Genomic DNA, 23,451 nt, shown 5'->3' on the forward strand with positions numbered 1-23,451 from the left:
AAGCATAAATGTGGACATATGCTTAATGACCTACTTCATCACCACTGCTGTTATAGATTAATGTTTTTCTTATGAACTGCACTTCATTTGCTCACCTTCCTTTAAAAGTGTTATTTTAGGCTTGATGAGTGAAAGAGAAGCATGAAAAAATGAATTTACTTCTCCAGTTGACATTACAAGCTTATCAGAAGCTGGCTCAGTGAATTTCTGTACACTGTGTAAATTTTAAATTTGAAAGAAAGCTCAAGTGCTACAGTTTCACTTCATGCCGTCTACCACTGCTGCCAGTCTTTACAATCTACAGTGTGTGGTGCAAACTATATATACAAGTAGTGTATGTAGTTGTTGCAATGGTATCATGTCAGATTTGAACATGAAAGTCTTTAAAATGTGCTGTAGCAAAATCCTTGTTCTATTTCCGTGTGACATCTCTGTCATAGCATATCACTTTCTCAAAAAGTATATTTTCAGCACTTCACAAAATGCTTTCACCCCCTACCTGCAATCCCATTGCTGAAGGGCCGCTCCCCCACTCCACACTTGCAGTAGGTAATCTCGTTTTACGTGTGTTAGTGTGCTGTGGTGGCTGCGCTGGCTACTGGATGACTTAACACATCACCAGCCAACAATAGTTCACTAGCCGGAAATGGATGACACTTCCTCAACTATGACCAAGCATATTCTTCAAGACTCAGTGTCTGAATTTAAAAGGGTGACAATTGATATCATTGCTGAATACAGTACATTGGAAATTCATGCAGAAAAATGAGACTGAATTATAAATGGCACAAGTAAAGGTGGTGACTGGGCCCCTTCATCACGTATTGCTCCATCCGGAACACTTAGTGTCAACTATCTTGTTTCTCCATTACTGCTGCAAGTTGGTAGTAGTTGTATTATAATTAAGTGGTGAGGCTAAATGCTGCAAGTTGTGTTGGTAACACCAATCATGGATTACATCAGCATTCCCTCTCTCACATCTCCCCTCTCCACAACAGCCCAAAATATTCCCTTAATTCTGCCACCACTCGTGGTATGAACCATCTGCCTTTTGAGTCCCTTATAACTTGGTCAGTCACATCAAATATCAACAGGAAGATAATGGGATGAAATCAAGTGAGATGTCAAGTAAGAACTTAGAATCTAGGTAAACCATACCAGGAAGAAATGTGAAATCAGGGAGTTTTTAGCAGTGATCTTATGGGTTTTTTGTACGGAAACAAATTTATGGTGTAGAATCATGAAAAACATTGGAGAACACAAAATAGAAGTTCCACAGTATAGCAATTTTGGCAGAAAACTGTGTCACACCTTTTCTGGATTTCATATTTTTGCAGTTGATGTCCAATTCCTCTACAACACACATACATTTCTGTTGAAACAGACCTTTGAAATGACTCCAACCAGTTACAGGGGAATTCACAGTTTAAGGTGGACTCCAATCAATGGTGCAACTAAGCATTTTCTTGCATTAGCAAATATTGCAGAGGTGAAAGAACTCATTAATGACAGCTAGATATCCAACAGCTCACCACGAATTGGACCCCAGACATTTTAGATCCATAATCTGACACTTACTTTAGAGCAATGCAATGTGTGCTAACAGACACACAAAAATATTACACGTGTCCAATTTTTATCGTTTACCATGACAAATCCTCATTTCCATGTTGGTACTCCAATTGCTATGGGTTTATTTAATGATTCCCATTTTTGTTTTGAATTTCAAGTTGTCAACTTGTGTTTGAGTTTACATAACTGAGTTTTTCAACTACGGTTGTGATTCTGATTTGCTGGCCAATTCTACTGTATTGTTTAAGTAAGTTGTGTATGTTTACAAATGATGCATATGCTGATATAGGATTTGCGAATGGATTTTGTAATTGAAATGGTGCTGATGCTTGTAGAGAATACAGCAGATGATTTCATAATCTCAAGAGTAACAGATTCAAGAGCATTAACATGCGTTTTCACTAAATTGCTCGAGACTACATCTACATCTACATCTACATCTACATTTATACTCCGTAAGCCACCCAACGGTGTGTGGCGGATGACACTTTACGTGCCACTGTCATCACCTCCCTTTTCTGTTCCAGTCGCGTATGGTTTGCGGGAAGAATGACTGTCTGAAAGCCTTCGTGTGTGCTCGAATCTCTATAATTTTACATTCGTGATCTCCTCGAGAGGTATACGTAGGGGGAAGCAATATATTTGATACCTCATCCAGAAACACACCCTCTCAAAACCTGGACAGCAAGCTACGTCGCGATGCAGAGGGCCTCTCTTGCAGAGTCTGCCACTTGAGTTTGCTAAACATCTCCGTAACGCTATCACGGTTACCAAATAACCCTGTGACGAAATGCGCCGCTCTTTTTGGATCTCTTCTATCTCCTCCGTCAACCCGATCTGGTACAGATCCCACACTGATGAGCAATACTCAAGTATAGGTCGAACGAGTGTTTTGTAAGCCACCTCCTTTGTTGATGGACTGCATTTTCTAAGGACTCTCCCAATGAACCTCAACCTGGTACCCGCCTTACCAACAATTAATTTTATATGATCATTCCACTTCAAATCGTTCCCCACGCATACTCCCAGATATTTTACAGAAGTAACTGCTACCAGCATTTGTTCCGCTATCATATAAACATACAATAAAGGATCCTTCTTTCTATGCATTCGCAATACATTACATTTGTCTATGTTAAGGGTCAGTTGCCACTCCCTGCACCAAGTGCCTATCCGCTGCAGATCTTCCTGCATTTCGCTGCAATTTTCTAATGCTGCAACTTCTCTGTATATTACAGCATCATCCGCGAAAAGCCGCATGGAACTTCCGACACTATCTACTAGGTCATTTATATATATTGTGAAAAGCAATGGTCCCGTAACACTCCCCTGTGGCACGCCAGAGGTTACTTTAACGTCTGTAGATGTCTCTCCACTGATAACAACATGCTGTGTTCTGTTTGCTAAAAACTCTTCAATCCAGCCACACAGATGGTCTGATATTCTGTAGGGTCTTACTTTGCTTATCAGGCGACAGTGCAAAACTGTATCGAATGCCTTCCAGAAGTCAAGAAAAATAGCATGTACCTGGGAGCCTGTATCTAATATTTTGTGGGTCTCATGAACAAATAAAGCGAGTTGGGTCTCACACAATCGCTGTTTCTGGAATCCATGTTGATTCCTACAGAGTAGAGTCTGGGTTTCCAAAAAGACATGATACGCGAGCAAAAAACATGTTCTAAAATTCTACAACAGATCGGCGTCAGAGCAGCAGTAATGAACATGCAAGTGAACACAGTGTATGAAATAAAAGACATTACTTAATTGGTAGAATGTAATCCTTCAACCAGCATACACAGAATTTCTACACTTATCGGTGTTCCACATACAAGAATATGGCAGGCATTACATATGCACCATCTCTATCTTATCATTTACAGGGGATTCCACATCTTTGAGAAGGAGATGATGGTGGATGATTGGAATTTTGTTGCTGACTAATTGTAAATCGCTGAGTAATCTCAGTAATATTTTAACTGATGAAGATTATTTTACATGTAATGGTACCAACAACACTAGTAAGTCACATTGTTAGTTTGTTGACAAAAACCTACACATCTTTGTGGGGAGACATGCTTTGTAAATGTGTGGTGCAGTCTGACAGACCATCAGTTGACTGGACCTGTTGTATTACTGCACACTCTTAAAGGCTTCGTTATCTAGAATTTCTTGAAAACAAGCTTCCAGCGTTATTAGAGGAGGTTCCTTAGCCTACAAGAGTCGGTACTTTCTTCCAACATGACAAAGCCACTGCACAGTCTAATTATCAGGTGACATATCATTTAAACCTACCACTCCCTGGAAGACTGATGGCAAAAATGCTCATGTTTCTTAGCAAATAATGCCCCCAGACACGACACCTTTTTGACTTTTGCCTGTAGGGATGGCTGAAAGGCAAAGTCTAAAAAAGTATATATGCCAGAGATGAATTAATCTTTCATATTATGACTAGCGCTACCCTTATAAAAGAATGTTGAAAAAACCTCAGAAGAGCAACACGTGGTGTTGTCAGGAGACTCAAAAGTACATTGAAGATGGAATTCATGAAAATCAACTTTGAACTTAAATCATTTGCCAGTGAGTATTTTTCTGGGTTACATTCTAAAGGTTATATCTCCATAACCGATAACAACTGAACACATTACATAAACTGTTTTATTGGGTAGAATGTTTTATTGGAATTAGTCTATACTATCACCACCTAAAGCACTCCTAATGTAGTCCTCCTGAAACAGACAATGTTTAGTTGTTAGTACCTGTAGCAACTCAATAAGGAATAAACATATTGATCTAGCTATGCAGAAAAGCTTCATTTCAGGCTGCTTAGAAAGCTTTCACCAAGTGATGAGACACTGTGATCAAGGCACTCAAAATGCATTCAGGACAGTTCAAGTCCCCATTTAGGTATGTACATTTAGGTTATCCAGTGTGTCATGTAAATGATAGGGATTGTATCTTTGGAAATAGCATGACCAATTTCCTTCCTCATCCATTTGAAATCTGATCTTGTATTCAATCTCAAATCATGTAACTGTTGACAGTACATCAAATCCTGATCTTCCCATCACGCAAAGCCCCTGTCTGGCCATTCTTCAATGTCTGCTTTCTGTCTAGAATCTTTGGCACCACAGATATGATAAACAGAGTCCCATGGGAAAATCTAAGACAATTATGTTGTGCATCAATAAATAGACTGCCCTTAAAATTCCAATAAGCTGCCTTCCAAGAGGAGATAATATATTACAGTAAAAAATATACATACTCCATATGGACCAAGATAGTGAAATTTATAGAAATTCAAGGACTCTCAAAGGCATACAATGAGTCCTCTTGAGCAATTTGTTAATGGAATAGGAGAGGGTACTAACAACATTGGTACACTATGACCTATGCTTCACATGTCTGCTGCAAAACACAAATGTATGCACACATGACACTATCTGATATTATCTAATGAGCATTTCATAAACAAAGTTTCCGCATACAGTGTCCAGTCACATTAATGTGACCACCTGTCAAAAGACTGAATAACCATCTTTTGCAGCACAGACTGCTGTGAGATGTTCTGGAAGAGTGTCAATGAGGCACTGGAAGGTACTGAGAAGGATGTGGAGCCATGCCAACTTCAGTGTTGTGGCCAGTTGCACTAGATTTCTCAGCTGAAGATCCATGGCATGAACAATCCGATCAAGGTGGTCCCACATATTCTCGACTGAGTTTGAATCCAGGGAGTTTGGTGGCCAGAGGAGTATGGTAAACTCGTCATGGTGTTCCTCGAACAACACAATGTACACTGGAAGCTGTGTGACTTGTTGCATTCTCCTGCTGGTAGATGCCATCGTGTCAAGGGAAAACAAAACTGCATGCAGGGATGGGCATCACCCCCAAGGATGGATGCATACTTGTGCTGATCCATTGTGTCTTCCAGAATGACGAAATCATGCTGTGGATGCCCTCCAGCTTGGACCCATGTGATGGTTGTCACAGGGTGTTTGCTTTCAGATGTTTCACACCATGCACACTAACAGCCATCTGTCTGATGGGGCATAAAATGTGATTCACCTGAAAAGGCGACCAGCTGCCACTCAGCAGACATCCAGTTTTGGCATTGGTGTGCACATTCCAGCCTTTGTCACTAATGAACAGCAGTCAGCATGAGTGTACGAACAAGGCACTGCTGCAAAGGCCCATATGCAACAACGTTCATTAAAAAGTTGTTGAGGAGGCACTATTGGCTGCCCTTAGTTCATCTGGGCAGTCAGCTGCTCAACAGTTGCACACATCTGTATAGCCATCATTCATTCCTGTCATCTCCATTTTGGATAGTACCAATTTGGCCATGCAAGGTATACTTTAACCACAGAGGTTTGCTAACAGTTTACAAACTTAGCCATTTTGGAAATGCTTCCATACTTGGCCCAAAAGCCAATGATCATGGAAATCAGATAAATCATTCCATTTCCACATTACGACAATGACTGGACTGTTTACCATGTCCCCTGGGCATGCATTATATACTCTCCACTTCTAGTACTGCCACCAGCATCTGTGACTGGTTACTGCATGATGACATCCGAAAATAGGTGACGTCCACATTGATGTGACTGGTATATGTACCTATAAAAATAAATTGCACCATACTGCAAAGTTATTAAGACTAAATCTCCCATCACATGGCATATAGTGATATACGAAATGACTCTTTAAAATATATTAAAATGGTGCATCACACTAGAAAAAAAGTGCAGATCCTGGGATTTTATAGGCAGCGATTTCACAAGTGAGCTACTTATGTATTCATCAGTGAATGACTAAAGGCTTGAATTTCATCAAAAATCATGAATCTCGGATCCCACTTGTATTCAGTACACAGATGTAAACTGTTGTAAAGATCCACACAATGTCTGTCTCAATGGATGTGGGAAATCATGTGGAATATTATGTAAGAGAATAATGAGATAGACACCAATTGCTGGCCGCGGAGGTCTCGCGGTTCTAGGCGCTCAGTCTGAAACCGCGCGACTGCTACGGTCGCAGGTTCGAATCCTGCCTCAGGCATGGATGTGTGTGATATCCTTAGGTTAGTTAGGTTTAAGTAGTTGTAAGTTCTAGGGGACTGATGACCACAGATGTTAAGTCCCATAGTGCTCAGAGCCATTTCAACTATTTTGAGACACCAATTTCTATGAATCTGAGAATAAATATTACACAATTACCCAAAATGGGGGTAAAATGAAAAATATGCAGAGAGAGAGAGAGAGAGAGAGAGAGAGAGAGAGAGAGAGAGAGAGAGGGGGGGGGGGGGGGGGGCTGATGCGACATGTTGACAGTGTTTTCCCAGATGTACCGCACAAGAAAATGTCACACACAAATGCAATCTAGTACTAAATCTGTAACTTTTCAAAATTTCAGGGACTATTTTGCAACAGTTCCATTCTGTCACAAACAGTTCTCGCCTTGTTGTATTCCTAAATTAGAAACAGAAAACGTGTTCCTGATGGTAAAAAACATAGGGGAGGCTAATGTTTTAGGTTGATAGACAACAGCCCAGAGAGCGGCTACAGAGAAACGCATGAATCGCATTAAACGGATACTGCCAGAGCAGGCCCATAAAAATCTGAATAATTTTATGAAATGAAATAGGCTTTACTCTGTATTTAAATGAGATGGATTTGCACATGTTTCATCAAAATTTAAATGGAAAGAACTGAAAAAGAATGTTAGTACTGGAGGAGCAGTAAAAAATAAACCCATACACATTCTACCTTAGAGTGTGTCTGAATGCTAATTTCCCCAATTGACTGTACAAACTTCTTTATTTTATATTACTATCATGATTCTGGCTTTCAGCCATTATCAAGTACAAAAATTTTGAATAATTAAAAAAGTCTAATTATAACCAACATTGTTGTACTTGATAAAATGTTGAATAATTAAAAAAGTCTAATTATAACAAACATTGTTGTACCTGATAATGGCTTAAGGCCAACATCACAATAGCAACCTAAAATAACGAAACTTGTACAGTTCAAATGAAATGAAATGACCGTATGGCACTATTGGCCGGGAGGCCCCATTCGGGGGAGTTCGGCCGCCGTATTGCAAGTCCTCTTTAGTTAGGCAATTTGCGAGTCAATGATGATAAAAATGATGTTGATGGACACACAACACCCAGTCCCCTGCCGGAAATCGAACCCGGGCCCCATGCGTGGTAGGCAGTAACGCTACCGCTACGCTACGGAGACGGACACACTCAAATGGAGGAATCATCATTCAAACATTATTACATGACTGTGGCCCGAAGCTATGAAAAGAATATCTTAAGAGCACTTTGCTTAGTAAATCTAAAATTGAAGCATGATTTGAAACTCAAATGCATTAAACTTCAGGAGCATAGTAACAAAGATTTACCTTAAACGGGATCCTTGAAATTTTTCTTGTAGCTTTACGGGGTGACCTCAGCAACTTCTGACTCTTGGCACTTACAGGTGATAATGAGTAGGCAGATAAAGCTGATGTATCGCTGCTGGATACTGACTTCTGGGATGGTGGAGAATACTTCAAGAAATTTTAAAAATAGGTTAGGAAAAAATTAATAATCAATTTCAGCTATACTATACTATTCTATAGTTTTTTTTTTCAGTAATGAACTGCGCATGTTCCCAAAAATTAAATATATGTTCCACCACTATGACTTTCAGCTTTAAATATAAACAAGACATTTCCTTTCTTATGATAATTCAAATAAGTAGTTAAAATTTTTTAAACATGTTTCACATTTATTAGCACACTTACTTATGATGAATAGATACATTATGTAGTATCAGTTTATCCCCTATAGTTTTGTTTAATGCATTATACTTTATAAAAGAACAATCATTTACTGAATAAATGTCTTATGCTGCTGTATGCTTTCCTTCGCACCAAAATATTTTGGATGGACAAGACTGAAGACACACATTTTAACATCTTAGTGTGTGACAAGATACAAAGTAACAAGAAAGTGGCGAATAAGTTATACGAAAAAAGAAGTCTAACACAAAACATTTCTTACATGAAACAGATTTCTCCCTTCTTGTGGTACCGAGGTTCTCCTTTCCTCTGACTGGCCTTTAACATCTTCTATGTTGCAACCTAGAAGCTCATTCTTCAATAGGCAAGAATACGCAACAGCATCTCTACCTGTTTCACCAGTTTCACGGGTTGCTTTTTTTGGAATTGCCCCTGTACGAACAGTATTATCCTGAAAGTGTTCAGAATATAAGTAAATATACAAATCAGAAAAATCAGATTACAATTTCGTGGTACCACACACCATAATCAGCTTGGTCCAGATAGGAAATGGGAGTAATATTTAACGAAACACAGAGGAAACATTATGAAGAAAATACTTCTTGTGTGGTATTAGTAAACATCTCATTTTCAACTGTGAAATTCAGCCTTATGCTGTGACTATTTCAATCAAAGTTGACAACTCCATGGCAGCAAACGAGCAGTTTACTGCAGATATATTCTAGCATCCTGCCAGCAAATCCCACATAAGAGGTCTGATACAAAGGAAAATGCACCGTGGTTGAGTGGCTTGCATGCATCAACAACACAGATATCCATACTGTAGGTGTAACTACAATGGCGAGGTACACATGGAAAGGCCAGACCAATACATGGTCGCACCAGAAACAGCCCGGATGATCGATTGATTTGCCTTTGCGATGTAACAGATAACAAATAGGGTAGCTGAACTTGCGATTAGCTTGTTCATTCCACAAAATAACTGTTCAATAAACTTATAGCTCATGAACCCTCATGTGCATCTGCATGAATAATAAATTGCACATTAATAAGTCACAATTTGTCGGGCCTCCAAATACGGGGTTGGATCTTTAAATGTTGGTTACACTACAATCTATGGGCCAACAAATGCATCTCACATTAAGTCTAAAAAACCGGGTGCAATTTTGAAATAAATGGAGACAAGAATTTGCAGTGAAAAATAATGTTCACTACATTTTAACAAACTGAGTTTTTCCATCACTGTAACATTTACACCAGAGAATTACTTAATATCTGAGAAAGGACTTAAATGAAAAGGAACAGTAGCTCATGTCTGAGTGAACTTCTGGAAAAATGACAGTGCTCTTACTGTAAGTTTAAAGTTAAAGTTTGACAACTGCAAACTAACTAAATTCCTAGTGTAAATCACTCACAAATATAACCTAGTAAAATTTTAAAGTTCAGACTAGCTTGCCTGACACAAAGCTGAAAATGTTTCAGAGTATTCACTAGCAACATATGCAAAATCACAAGTTCACAACTCAACACTTAGAACAATTTCAACACACTCAAGAGGCAAGCTACTGCCACTCCCTGTTCCAGATTTCAAACCCACCTGTCCTGCATCCAGATCAAAAGTAAAGTATCCTGCATTAAGATGGCTGCCACTATTTAAGCCCTTGCATTGCACAGTGACGTGAGTTAAGTGCACACATTTCTGACTTCCGCAATATACTTATAAACTATAAATGTAATGTTATATACATGTAATACATTTCAATTAGTACATAAGTTTCTTCAGCTTTCTCTAATGCTGATCTTAGGTTTTCTCTAATTTAAATAGTTTGTTCATAAATAACGATGGATGTTGTCCAGCTAGACACTACTTTTCAATACTAATAAATATAAACAGTTAAAACTAAGTCCATTCATATATCCATACCTACGTCTACTTCATAAGGCAGCCACTACTTGTAACATTTCATTCATTATTTATGTAAAAATTCATGTTTTTATACACAGAATGTACAGTATGGCCTGTAATTCAAAACAGGCAATGTTTATAAAAAGATCTACATTGATATTCTAATAGTGTTCAATGAGATCCATCCCTACACACTTTTTTTTGTGAAAATCACTTACGGTGGTATTGAGATGCTATTTTTTAAAGTTCATTTTATACATAAAATATTTAACATGAAATAACTTGAAAACTACTTTTCAGATCGAGGGTGCACATTTTACTGGCTTCTCTCTAACTAGTTGGGATCAGGTTTTATTGGATTTAGACTTATTTGATACTTGGTGTGGTCACTCAAGTCAGCCATGACAGTTACTGCTCCATGTTTCATGCCAATGGCCAGGTTTTCCCAACCATGCAGTGAATGTCATGCAGTATCTGCCACTCGCTGAGGCTCAAAGGGTCCCATCTTTTATTGATAATACCATGAGACCTGTCCAGCTGCCGAGTTCTGCCTGGCTCTGTCCCCATGCCTTCTCAGCTGTCAAAATACTCACAACTCAGCCACACCTTTCTATCATCACAGTCAGAACACACACGCACAACTGTCTCTATTTTTAAACTTTCTAGTTGTAATTAATTACTTGGATGTACTGTCTCACCATGTAACATTACCTAACACATCCTACCTATCTTGACACCATGGTTAGGCTGTTTGGCTGAAACCAAGGGGAAACTAGAGCTGTTATACCTCCAGAGTATATGTATCTCTACTGTATAGTTTAATGATAATGACATCCTCTTCAGTAAAATATTTTGGAGGCAGCACAGTCACCCATTTGGATATCCAAGCAGGGAATACTCAAAAGGATGTTGCCATGAAGAAAAACAAATCTGGCAATCCATGGAATAGAGCATGGATTGTTAGATCACTTAATAAGGTGGGTAGGTTGGTGAAATTATAAAAGAGAAATGGAAAGGTTGAAGTTAGCTATAATAAGAACTAGTGAAGCAAGGTGGCAAGATGAACAGTATTTGTAAATTAGAGCAGCAGAAATCCTCGAATAACACATGAGATATTGACTTTAACAGATGAAAGGAAAAAACAGAACAGCCGAAGGAGAAACGCAGATTTATAAAATCATGTATGACTATTGGAAAGATGACTGCCACTAAAAGGAAAACTAACTAAAACCTTTACAGAAAACAGAAACACCTATATGGTTATTATACAGTAAATGAACCTGGAGACAATATTATCAACAGAAAGAGTAAGCACATGAAGATTAGATGGGGAACATGATAATATGAGAAGAATTTGCAGAACACCAAAGACCTCAGTCAAAACATGGCACCTGGAATAGATGACATGCCCTCTGAATTATTCAGATCCTGGTGACGAAATATCACAACAAAACCTATTCCACTTGGTACACAAGATATATGAGACAGGCAAGGTACCCTCAGATGTCAAGAAGACTGTTATAAAACAAGTTCCAAATAAAGCAGTTGCTGACACATGTGAATATTACTGAACCATCAGTTTAATGAGTCATGGTTGTGAAATACTTACACAACTTATTTAAAGTAAAATGAAAAACTGATAAATCAGATGTTGGGGAAACTCATTTTGGGTTCATGAGAAATTTATGAACATGTGGGGGCAAAACCGACCATGCAAGTTACCCTAGAAAATCAAATAAAGGAAGGCAGACTTAAGTTTATAGTTTTTACAGAATTAGAGAAAGCTTTTGACAGTGTTGACTCAGATGTAATTTATGAAATTTTAAAGGAACCAAGGATAACATATTTTACAGAAGCCAGATTGCATTTGAAAGAGTCAATGAAAGTGAATGGGAAGCAGTAGTTGAGAAGGGTGAGAGAAAGTTTTGTACCCAACCACAATGTTACTTAATCGGTACACTAAGAAAGCTGTCAAGCAAACCAAGGAGCAATTCGGAAAGGGAATTAAAGTTAAGGGAGGAGAAACAAAAACCTATAATTCTGTCAGAAATGGCAAAGGAATTGGAAGATCTGTGGAATGATATGGTTAGTGTCTTGAAAAGAGCTTACAAGATGAACACCAAAGAAGCAATACGAGGGCAATGAAGTGTAATTAAATCTCAGGTAATTCCAGGAGAATCAGATTGTTGTTGTTGTTGTTGTGGTCTTCAGTCCTGAAACTGGTTTGATGCAGCTCTCCATGCTACTCTATCCTGTGCAAGCTTCTTCATATCCCAGTACCTACCGCAACCTACATCCTTCTGAATCTACTTGGTGTATTCATCTCTTGGTCTCCCTCTACGATTTTTACCCTCCACGCTGCCCTCCAATACTAAATTGGTGATCCCTTGATGCCTCAGAACATGTCCTACCAACCGATCCCTTCTTATTGTCAAGTTGTGCCACAAACTTCTCTTCTCCCCAATCCTATTCAATACTTCCTCATTAGTTATGTGATCTACCCATCTAATCTTTAGCATTCTTCTGTAGCATCACATTTCAAAAGCTTCTATTATCTTCTTGTCCAAAACTATTTATCGTTCATGTTTCACTTCCATACATGGCTACACTCCATACAAATACTTTTAGAAACGACTTCCTGACACTTAAATCTATACTCAATGTTAACAAATTTCTCTTCTTCAGAAAAGCTTTCCTTGCCATTGCCAGTCTACATTTTATATCCTCTCTACTTTGACCATCATCAGTTCTTTTGCTCCCCAAATAGCAAAACTCCTTTACTACTTTAAGTGTCTCATTTCCTAATCTAATTCCCTCAGCATCACCCGACTTAATTCGACTACATTCCATTATCCTCATTTTGCTTTTGTTGATGTTCAACTTATATCCTCCTCTCAAGACACTGTCCATTCCGTTCAACTGCTCTTCCAAGTCCTTTGCCGTCTCTGACAGAATTACAATGTCATCGGCGAACCTCAAAGTTTTTACTTCTTCTCCATGAATTTTAATACCTACTCCGAATTTTTCTTTTTGTTGCCTTTACTGCTTGCTCAATATACAGATTGAATAACATCGGGGAGAGGCTACAACCCTGTCTTACTCCCTTCCCAACCACTGCTTCCCTTTCATGTCCCTCGACTCTTATGACTGCCATCTGGTTTCTGTACAAATTGTAAATAGCCTTTCGCTCCCTGTATTTTACCCCTGCCACCTTTAGAATTTGAAAGAGAGTATTCCAGTCAACATTGTCAAAAGCTTTTTCTAAGTCTACAAATGCTAGAACTGTAGGTTTGCCTTTTCTTAATCTTTCTTCTAAGATAAGTCATAAGGTCAGTATTGCCTCACGTGTTCCAGTATTTCTACAGAATCCAAACTGATCTTCCCTGAGGTTGGATTCTACTAGTTTTTCCATTCGTCTGTAAAGAAAACGTGTTAGTATTTTGTAGCTATGGCATATTAAACTGATTGTTCGGTAATTTTCACATCTGTCAACACCTGCTTTCTTTGGGATTGGAATTATTATATTCTTCTTGAAGTCTGAGGGTATTTCGCCTGTCTCATACATCTTGCTCACCAGATGGTAGAGTTTTGTCAGGACTGGCTCTCCCGAGGCTGTTAGTAGTTCTAATGGAATGTTGTCTACTCCGGAGGCCTTGTTTCAACTCAGGACTTTCAGTGCTCTGTCAAACTCTTCACGTAGTATCGTATCTCCCATGTCATCTTCATCTACATCCTCTTCCATTTCCATAATATTGTCCTCAAGTACATCACCCTTGTATAGACCCTCTATATACTCCTTCCACCTTTCTGCTTTCCCTTCTTTGCTTAGAACTGGGTTTCCATCTGAGCTCTTGATGTTCATACAAGTGGCTCTCTTTTCTCCAAAGGTCCATTTAATTTTCCTGTAGGCAGCATCTATCTTTCCCCTAGTGAGATAAGCCTCTACATCCTTACATTTGTCCTCTAGCCATCCCTGCTTAGCCATTTTGCACTTCCTGTCGATCTCATTTTTGAGTCGTTTGTATTCCTTTTTGGCTGCTTCATTTATTGCATTTTTATTTTTTCTCCTTTCATCAATTAAATTCAATATTTCTTCTGTTACCCAAGGATTTCTACTAGCACTCGTCTTTTTACCTACTTCATCCTCTGCTGCCTTCACTACTTCATCCCTCAAAGCTACCCATTCTTCTTCTACTGTATTTCTTTCCCCATTACTGTCAATTGTTCCTTTATGCTCTCACTGAAACTCTGTACAACCTCTTGTTCTTTCAGTTTATCCAGGTCCCATCTCCTTAAATTCCCACCTTTTTGCAGTTTCTTCAGTTTTAATCTACAGGTCATAACCAATAGATTGTGGTCAGAGTCCACATCTGCCCCTGGAAATGTCTTACAATTTAAAACCTGGTTCCTAAATCTCTGTCTTACCATTATATAATCTATCTGATACCTTTTAGTATCTCCAGGGTTCTTCCATGTATAAAACCTTCTTTCATGATTCTTAAATCAACTGTTAGCTATGACTAAGATATGCTCTGTGCACAATTCTACCAGGCGGCTTCCTCTTTCATTTCTTAGCCCCAATCCATATCCACCTACTACGTTTCCTTCTCTCCCTTTTCCTACACTCGAATTCCAGTCACCCATGACTATTAAATTTTCATATCCCTTCACTATCTGAATAATTTCTTTGATTTCATCATACATTTCTTCAATTTCTTTGTCATCTGCAGAGGTAGTTGGCATATAAACTTTTACTACTGTAGTAGGTGTGGGCTTCGTATCTATCTTGGCCACAATAATGCGTTCACTATGATGTTTGTAGTAGCTTACCCGCATGCCTATTTTCCTATTCATTATTAAACCTACTCCTGCATTACCCCTATTTGATTTTGTGTTTATAACCCTGTAGTCACCTGATCAGAGGTCTTGTTCCTCCTGCCACCGAACTTCACTAATTCCCACTATATCTAACTTTAACCTGTCCATTTCCCTTTTTAAATTTTCTAACCTACCTGCCCGATTAAGGGATCAGACATTCCATGCTCCAATCCGTAGAACACTAGTTTTCTTTCTCCTGATAACGACATCTTCTTGAGTAGTCCCCGCCCGGAGATCCGAATGGGGGACTATTTTACCTCCGGAATATTTTACCCAAGAGGACGCCATCATCATTTAATCATACAGTAAAGCTGCATGCCCTCGGGAAAGATTACGGCCGTAGTTTCCCCCTTGCTTTCAGCCGTTCGCAGTACCAGCACAGCAAGGCCGTTTTGGTTATTGTTACAAGGCCAGATCAGTCAATCATCCAGACTGTTGCCCTTGCAACTACTGAAAAGGCTGCTGCCCCTCTTCAGGAACCACACGTTTGTCTGGTCTCTCAACAGATACTCCTCCGTTGTGGTTGTACCTACGGTACGGCTATCTGTATCGCTGAGGCACGCAAGCCTCCCCACCACGGCAAGGTCCATGGTTCATGGGGGGAGAATCAGATTAAGAGTCCCTAAACAAAACAGCAGCACAAAGTAACAAAGTGAAGTGAATCAGAAACTGATAGTTACATTATAATAATGAAATCCCCTGACCCATCCTTTATATCTCGCTAATATGACCTCTTAATGTGGGATTTAAAAGATTATCTTCTCACAAATTAGTAATTGTCTGTATGAACATGCACAATGGAGAATATATGAAGCCTCTGTTGACAGAGGTTTTTTTAAGCACACCATTTAATTCAATTAAAATTTGTAGGCTTTCTGTCATTTCCTTACACTAACCAATTTAAGACAGTTCTGATCCAAGTGAGGTAACTTCTCTGCTATCATAAATTTGTGTGTCATCATACTTACGAGGGCTGTCCCAGAAGTACCTGACATAACAAAGACAACACAATTTTTTTTTTAGAAAAAGCATCTTTATTTCTCCACATAGTTTTCTTTTATCTCAATACACTTTTCCCAGTAGTGTTCAATAGCTTCGATACCCCGTTGATTGTGAACACCATCAAGTCCCACGAAACACCCATCAACAGTGCAGACTTCACCTCCTTATTTTTGGCAAATCTTACAGCACCATGCCATTTCTTCAAGTATGGAAACAGAAAATAATCAGAGAAGAATAAACCTGGTGAATAGGGTGCATGAGGAAGCAAGCTGGGCCATGTAATTAACGGATGTGTGAACTGGTGCATTATTGGGATAAAAAATAACTTTTTCACCAAATACCACTATTTTTGCTTGATTTCATCACTCAAATGCTCCAATATGATTGGATAATACTTGTCATTAAAACAAAGTCTTTCACAATGGCACTACCACACAAAACACATACTTCTTGTAAGGCGGTAAACTTTATGAAATGACAGACAATGGGTATTGTCTCCAGCAATGTCCAACTTTTTTTATGGGAAATTTTTAGGAACATGCGTTAAACTGGCTCTCCTTCTCTCCATCTTCATTTTATCATTATGTCGATTACACATTTATGGCCAGGCCACATGGTATAGGAGCTCTTGAGCAGTTCCAGCAACATAGAACCAGCATGTGCCCAAACACCCAGTTCACTGTTGAGCCAGAGAAAGAGGGAAGGCTGCTGTTTTTAGATGTTTTGGTACAACGATTGCTATAATGAAAGTTCTCTAAGAAAAGGAAACATGACAATGTTTAACATTCACTTGATGAGCCACCAATTGCATTCCTTCCCTTCTGTGGTGATACATCCAGCAAAATACACAGGGTCCTGGCATGACGAGGTATCAGATCTATTTTCTGACATCCTAAGAAAATAAAGCAGATGCTATACCCTGCTAAGGACACTCTCCAGGGATTTAGAACATCCCATCTATGTGCAGAAGCAATTACATCAAGCAGTCCATCCGCACCATTTCCAACTGCTGTGCAGAACATCAATGGCATATTAAAAATCATGAACTGGAGAAATCTGCAGTTGCTGAGCTCAGCCTCTCAAACAAATATAAAATATTGTTTGACAAAAAAAAGTTTTGTCCCAGGCTCCCACATACTGGGACTTTATAATTAAAGAGGCCGTAGAAATAAGAATGTGTGGGAAAACCTTCAGTCATGATGGCAGATATAATCTAAGCTGTACATGGAAGCGAGCTCTCGATGCAGAGAAGAGCCAGAGATATTTGTGGCAATGTTTATGCCACAGTGTGAGCAGTGGTGCCACCAGTGCAGACACCACCTGCAACAGCATGACATAACTACCAACCAATCAGGATCTGTCTTTGTGCTTTAAAGACCACCACAGCAGCAATTTTGACAGTCAGTTGCCTCTGGCGAAGATGATGGCGGAAACCTTCGAAAGCTCGAGGTTTTACTCTGAACTGACATTGCAGCAAGTCCAAGAATGTTTTATACAATACTTGCCATTGACTGTTTTTCCTTTCTGAAGGTAATCAATGGAAATTATCCCATGCACATAGCTAAAAAACTGATGACATGACCTTGTGTGCAGATGGCGTGGTCTTTACATTCTTTGAAGCTAATAATTCCCTTTCAGTCCTCGGCTTTGATTGTTGCTTCACCTTGGGTGTGAAGCAGTGGAACCATGTTTCATCCATGGTTATGGGTGAAGACAAAAACTCAGCTTTACTGCAACGGAAAACTCGAACATCCTCAGGAGGCTGTTTTCATTTCATTGTGAGTAAATGTGGTACCCATCCTGTGCACAGACTTCTCATGTCCAATTTTTTTAGTCAGAATGCAATACGCAGTACTTTTTGAAATGTCAATGTCTGCTAGTTCACGCACTTTTAGTCAATGGACATCCAATACCACTTTCTGGATTTTCTTCACAATTTCTGGCATTGTCACCTCACCTCATTTGGTCAAACAGCAGGATTTTTGTTTTGGCACCTCATATGGCTTTGCTTAAACTCTGCCACTCTATATTTTACAGTTGTAAACAAAGGAGTAGAATCTAGCTCAGCTTTAATATTAGTTGGATTAAGACCTTTCAATTGAAAGTAATGTCTTACATAATGATGACAATTTTTATCCATGTTTACAAATTCAGTAAGTGTGTTTACCAGTGATGGCTGCCAAACAAATACTAAACAATTTAGCATTGTTAAATTTCAAACTTAAACTTCATAAGGCTGGTATTTTTTATCATACTTTTCTTTGTAACAATAACCTTTATCTATACATCAAGTTGCATACTTGCCTTAAAGAACACACTAGAAATACGTAAATTGTTTTACACACCACAGGTTTCAAAACATTGTTATCCACTTGCTACACAAATTATTGTAGGAAATATTTAACATTATTAGAATTATATTAATACCTTCAGCTGCTGACGGGCGTTGATATATATCAACAGGGACAGGTGAAAATGTGTACCCCGACTGGGAATCGAACCCGGGATCTCTTGCTTACATGGCAGACACTCTATCCATCTCAGCCACTGAGGAAACAAAGGATAGTGCGACTCCAGGGACTATCTCGTGCACGCCTCCCACGAGACCTACATTCTCATCTTATACGTCCACACACTACATTTGTACTGTCCCTACCCAACACATTCATTACTCGTGGAAGACATTCTTACCAAGTCCTGTAGGAGTTTGGGTAATATGTGTGCATCCGTACAGAAGAAAAAGGTCATGGCCGGTATTGCCAGAACTATATTCTTATATGGATATGGTGTCTCTTCTTTTGCACATGTCCGAAAGAACAGACACGGTTGATGACCACAGCCATCTAGAACAAAATTAGAATTATGTTAATACCTTCAGCTGCTGACGGGCGTTGGTATATATCAACGGGGACAGGTGAAAATGTTTGCCCCGAGTGGGACTTGAACCCAGGATCTCTCTCCATCTGAGCCACTGAGAGCACAGAGGCTAGTGCGACTGCCATGTAAGCAAGAGATCCCGGGTTCGAGTCCCAGTTGGGGCACATATTTTCACCTGTCCCCATTGATATATATCAACACCCGTCAGCAGCTGACGGTATTAATATAATTCTAATTTTGTTCTAGACGGCTGCAGGTCACCAATGGTGTCTGTTCTTTCAGACATGTCCGAAAGAACAGACACCCCTATCCATATAAGTATATATTTAACATTAGACTTCATGTGTAAGACACAAATGAGGGAATTAAACTACATCTACATTGAAAGTGTGCTCCAATTGGTGCTGTAAAATAAGAATACAGCACTCAAAAATACACAAACCTTAATGTTTGTCTATGATCTTTGTGTATTATTTCCACATTTTAAACTTTAAAGGAGAGACAAAGACTATTATTCAGAGAACTATATATGTATGAACTTAGAAAACAGTTACAAGCAATGCCACATGTGATTTCACTAATAAAACATTAAGAACTATTGAAGTAACATATCAAACATATTCATAAGTCTTTAAAAGCACTAACCAGAAGAAATAAAATGTTGTCAGCAGCATAGTTGTGACATCTGTTGGTATTTTTTTCCTGTTTGGTTCCCAAAGAGAAGGAAGAAAACCAACAAGTAGGTGTCTGAACTTTCATATACATGTGGAAATTGATAAAAGTTTCAGTTCTTAATAAGTTTTATTCCACTTCTTAAATGCCAATATACATCAACAAACAACAAAATTCAACTGTCTGATTAGTACTTGAGCTTGTCACTATGGAATGAAATGAATTAATCAACTGCTAAAACATTTATAACAAGAACCATAACACTACAGGTAACCAGCAAGGAATTATATATGAACATACAATGAGGATATTGACCTGACTTACGGAAATCATGGAAAATTTAATCTGCCAGTTGTTTGTTGCTCTGTGTGGGATGAACCGGTCAGGACCACATGAAACACCCATACCTGGCTGAAAGCATTTGTATGGTGATAGGGCCTGGAATTTGAACATGAAATGAATATATAGCTTTGCTGTACACACACAGTATATATGATAAGAAAATACAATCGCAAAAATTTTATATGCAATACCTTCATATTTACATGTATTGTTGCTGTACTTTTAACAGTTGTTCATAACTTATTAGACTGAAGTAAGGGACTTAATAAATAATAAAGTTAATTACACACACACACACACACACACACACACACACACACACACACACACACACACTGAAATTATCACATCTGCTTGACAAGTCCTTCCAGATGAAATAGCGTATTATACTCACTTGTGATCACACTATCTACTTCGTAAACCTTACATTACTTATTCCAAAAGTTACTCTTGGAGTTAGAAAACAAATTATTTTGCATAGATAACCTGTTTACATGAAATGCACATGCATTTGCAAATATGCCAACCATCAGCTGTACAATGGAATGACGAAAATGGAAATTCGTGCTGGACTGGGACATGAACCCGTAGTTCGCACTTTTCACGAGCAGTCGCCTTACAGTTAAGTTATCTGAGCACAACTCATGGCCAGATCCAAACTTCCACATGTCGTCAACCATGTGTCTACAACCTGCACTTGTACGTTCACATTATGGGAGACACGTTAATTGAAAGTCGCTTGCCCCGAGTCGGTGAATAAATACGATAATGTACTGCCAATGTTGTTAAGAAGAATGATGCAAAGTTCCTTCTGACACGCATGCATGTCCGAAGGAACATTGCATCATACTTCTGATCAACGCAGGCACTGCAACATTGTACAAGACATTCAATTTGCGAACTGAAAACATTTTCCTGGTCTAGAAAAGCATAATATTTGTTGTCAAGTTACCTTGTTCAGATTGTACACTGTAGAAAATTTTAGAAGTCTACAGTGTGGATGTTGTCACAGCCTGTCTGGCCTAATCTTTTAATGCAACAATATCACTAAAAATCAACTTTTAGTTTAATCCTATGTTGGTAACATGTGTAAGTGTATGTGCATGGAACCGGGAACCTAGAAACGACGGAGAGGCTTTGTCCTCGCCGTAACCCTCAGTGGTTCACGCCACAGCAGGCTATAGCAATCCACTCACCCCACCACCACCCCACACTGAACCCGGTGTTATTGTGCGATTCGGCCCCCAGTGGACCCCCCCCGGGAATGTCTCAAACCAGACGAGTGTAACCCCAATGTTTGCATGGTAAAGTAATTATGGTGCATGTGTACGTGGAGAAAGTGTTTGCGCAGTAATCACCAACATAGTGTAGCTGAGGTGGAATAAGGGGAACCAACCCACATTCACCAAGGCAGATGGAAAACCACCTTTAAAACCATCCACAGACTGGCTGTCACACCGGACCTCGACACCAATCCGCCAGGCAGATTAATGCAGGGGACCGGCACGCCTTCCCACTCGGAAAGCAGTGCATTAGACCGCACGGTAACTAGGCAGGCTTTGGTAGCATGAAACTTGATTTTAAAAAAGTTATATATATAGTGAGATGAGAATGTTTAAGCAATGATATGTTTCACTATAATTATCTTTTATAGTTTTTTCCAAGAATATTCAGCTCAAGTAGTGTCTCCAAAGAAACAAAATGTCATACTACATTCTTCCTCCATACTCATAAGTAACAACTAAGCTTTCAGTTTAGCAACAATGAAAACATGGCAGGGAGACTGGAAATTACAAAACTTATGGAAAGATGATTAGTGTGGAATATTCTATCAGCAGTGAGACCTACATCAACATCCACACTCTGAAAGTCACATTATGGAGTGTGAGGAGGGTACCTCTGGTATAACTATTGTTTTCCCTCTTCCTTGTCCCATTTGGGAATGGTGCATGTGAAAAATTATTGTTGCTCAACTTCTGTATCAGCTCTAATTTCTCTGATTTTTGCACCATGGTCATTTTAGGAGACATATATGAGAGGAAGTAATATGTTGCCAAACACTTCCCAGAATATACTATCCTGTAATTTCAATAGTAAGGCTCTCTGTGATACAAGGCACCCCTCTTTCAGAGTGTGCCACTAGAGTTTGTTGAGCATATATGTAGTGCTCTTGTGCCAATTAAAAGAACCTGTATGAAATATGCAGCTCTCCATTGTATCTTTTCTATCTCTGCTATCAATCCAACCTGGTAAGGATTCCAGGCTGATTAACAGTACACATGCTTAACTTTATCCCCATTATTTCATGTTTGGAATTGTAATAACCTCACTAGCTGAATTCTTTCCTGCAATAAATGTGCCAACACTATTGGTGTACAATCTGGTCATGAAAGATCACAACAGCCAGGAGAGCAGTGTGCTCGCCACATGCCCCTCCACTTCTGCATCCAGAGATGACTATCGGCCGAGGATGACACAGCGGTTGGTCAGTGCCAATGAACCTTCCGAGGCCTGTTCGAACGGAGTTTAGTTTTAATATTGATTTATAAACGAGCCTTACAATACACATTCCAACCTGAATTTAGGATTTCATTGCTACTCACTTCTGGAGTCAACCAACCTTCTGTTTCTAATACTATATAGATATTATTACCTTTAATAAGCAATATTAATTTTGGGATCTTACCGTGGACAGTCCTTCAGTTTACTAATATCATATTAGCCTTTTCTATAAATGGCAGTGAAATGAAAATGAGACAGATGGGGGAAAAGTAAGTAAACTGTGCATTATTTCAAAAGTAATCATCATTACTGTTAATACACTTACCCCACTGTGAGACAAGATGGACAATGACTTGATGGAAAAATGTTTGCGGTTGCCTATGGAACTATTATTGTACACAGGCATACATCGCTTAATCTGAAGCAAATCAATGGCCACAAATGTGTCTTTTCAGGGCTCCAAAACCATAGAAATATTGCCAAGATTGTTTTGAGTATGCTGCAGAAGTTTTGCTGGAAAACCCTTACACGTCCTCCAATATAGTTCTAATCTTCCCATATGATTTCCACATTTTTGGAGCCCTGAAGAAAGACATTCGTGGCCATCAGTCTGCTTCAGATGAAAAGGTGCATGTCTGGGTACAATTGTGGTTCTACATGCAACCATAAACATTTTCCCATGAAGGCAATCACTGTCTTGTCTCCCAGTGAGGTAAATGCATTAACTGTTGTAATTATTACTTTTGAAATAATGAATGTTTTACTTACCTTTTTTTCCATCTGCCTCATATTCATTTGACTGTGCCTTATATCTGCATTCTGCGAGATTGGCAGAGAGAGACCACAAGCTCGGACTGCACTAAGATGAGAAAGAAAGCATCATTGTCTTTTTTTTATTTTTTTAAAGG

At 39.0% G+C, this 23,451-nt stretch overlaps 1 protein-coding gene across 5 annotated transcripts in view; it reads right to left on the bottom strand.

Annotated features, from left to right (window-relative positions):
• Window positions 1-23,451, bottom strand: part of LOC126299308 (fizzy-related protein homolog) — a 96,189-nt gene that overhangs the window by 53,603 nt on the left and 19,135 nt on the right. For 3 of the 5 annotated variants that reach the window (XM_049991112.1, XM_049991110.1, XM_049991109.1), the window contains exons 3-5: window positions 20,015-20,137; window positions 8,627-8,815; window positions 7,984-8,130 (exon numbers count right to left, since the gene is read on the bottom strand). In XM_049991112.1, the coding sequence (XP_049847069.1) occupies window positions 7,984-8,130; window positions 8,627-8,815; window positions 20,015-20,137 (459 nt within the window). The remainder of the gene's footprint in view (window positions 1-7,983; window positions 8,131-8,626; window positions 8,816-20,014; window positions 20,138-23,451) is intronic. The other 2 variants (XM_049991113.1, XM_049991111.1) reach the window with 1 other exon arrangement.

The sequence above is a fragment of the Schistocerca gregaria genome, chromosome X (assembly GCF_023897955.1).
Source record: "Schistocerca gregaria isolate iqSchGreg1 chromosome X, iqSchGreg1.2, whole genome shotgun sequence".
NCBI lineage: Eukaryota > Metazoa > Arthropoda > Insecta > Orthoptera > Acrididae > Schistocerca > Schistocerca gregaria.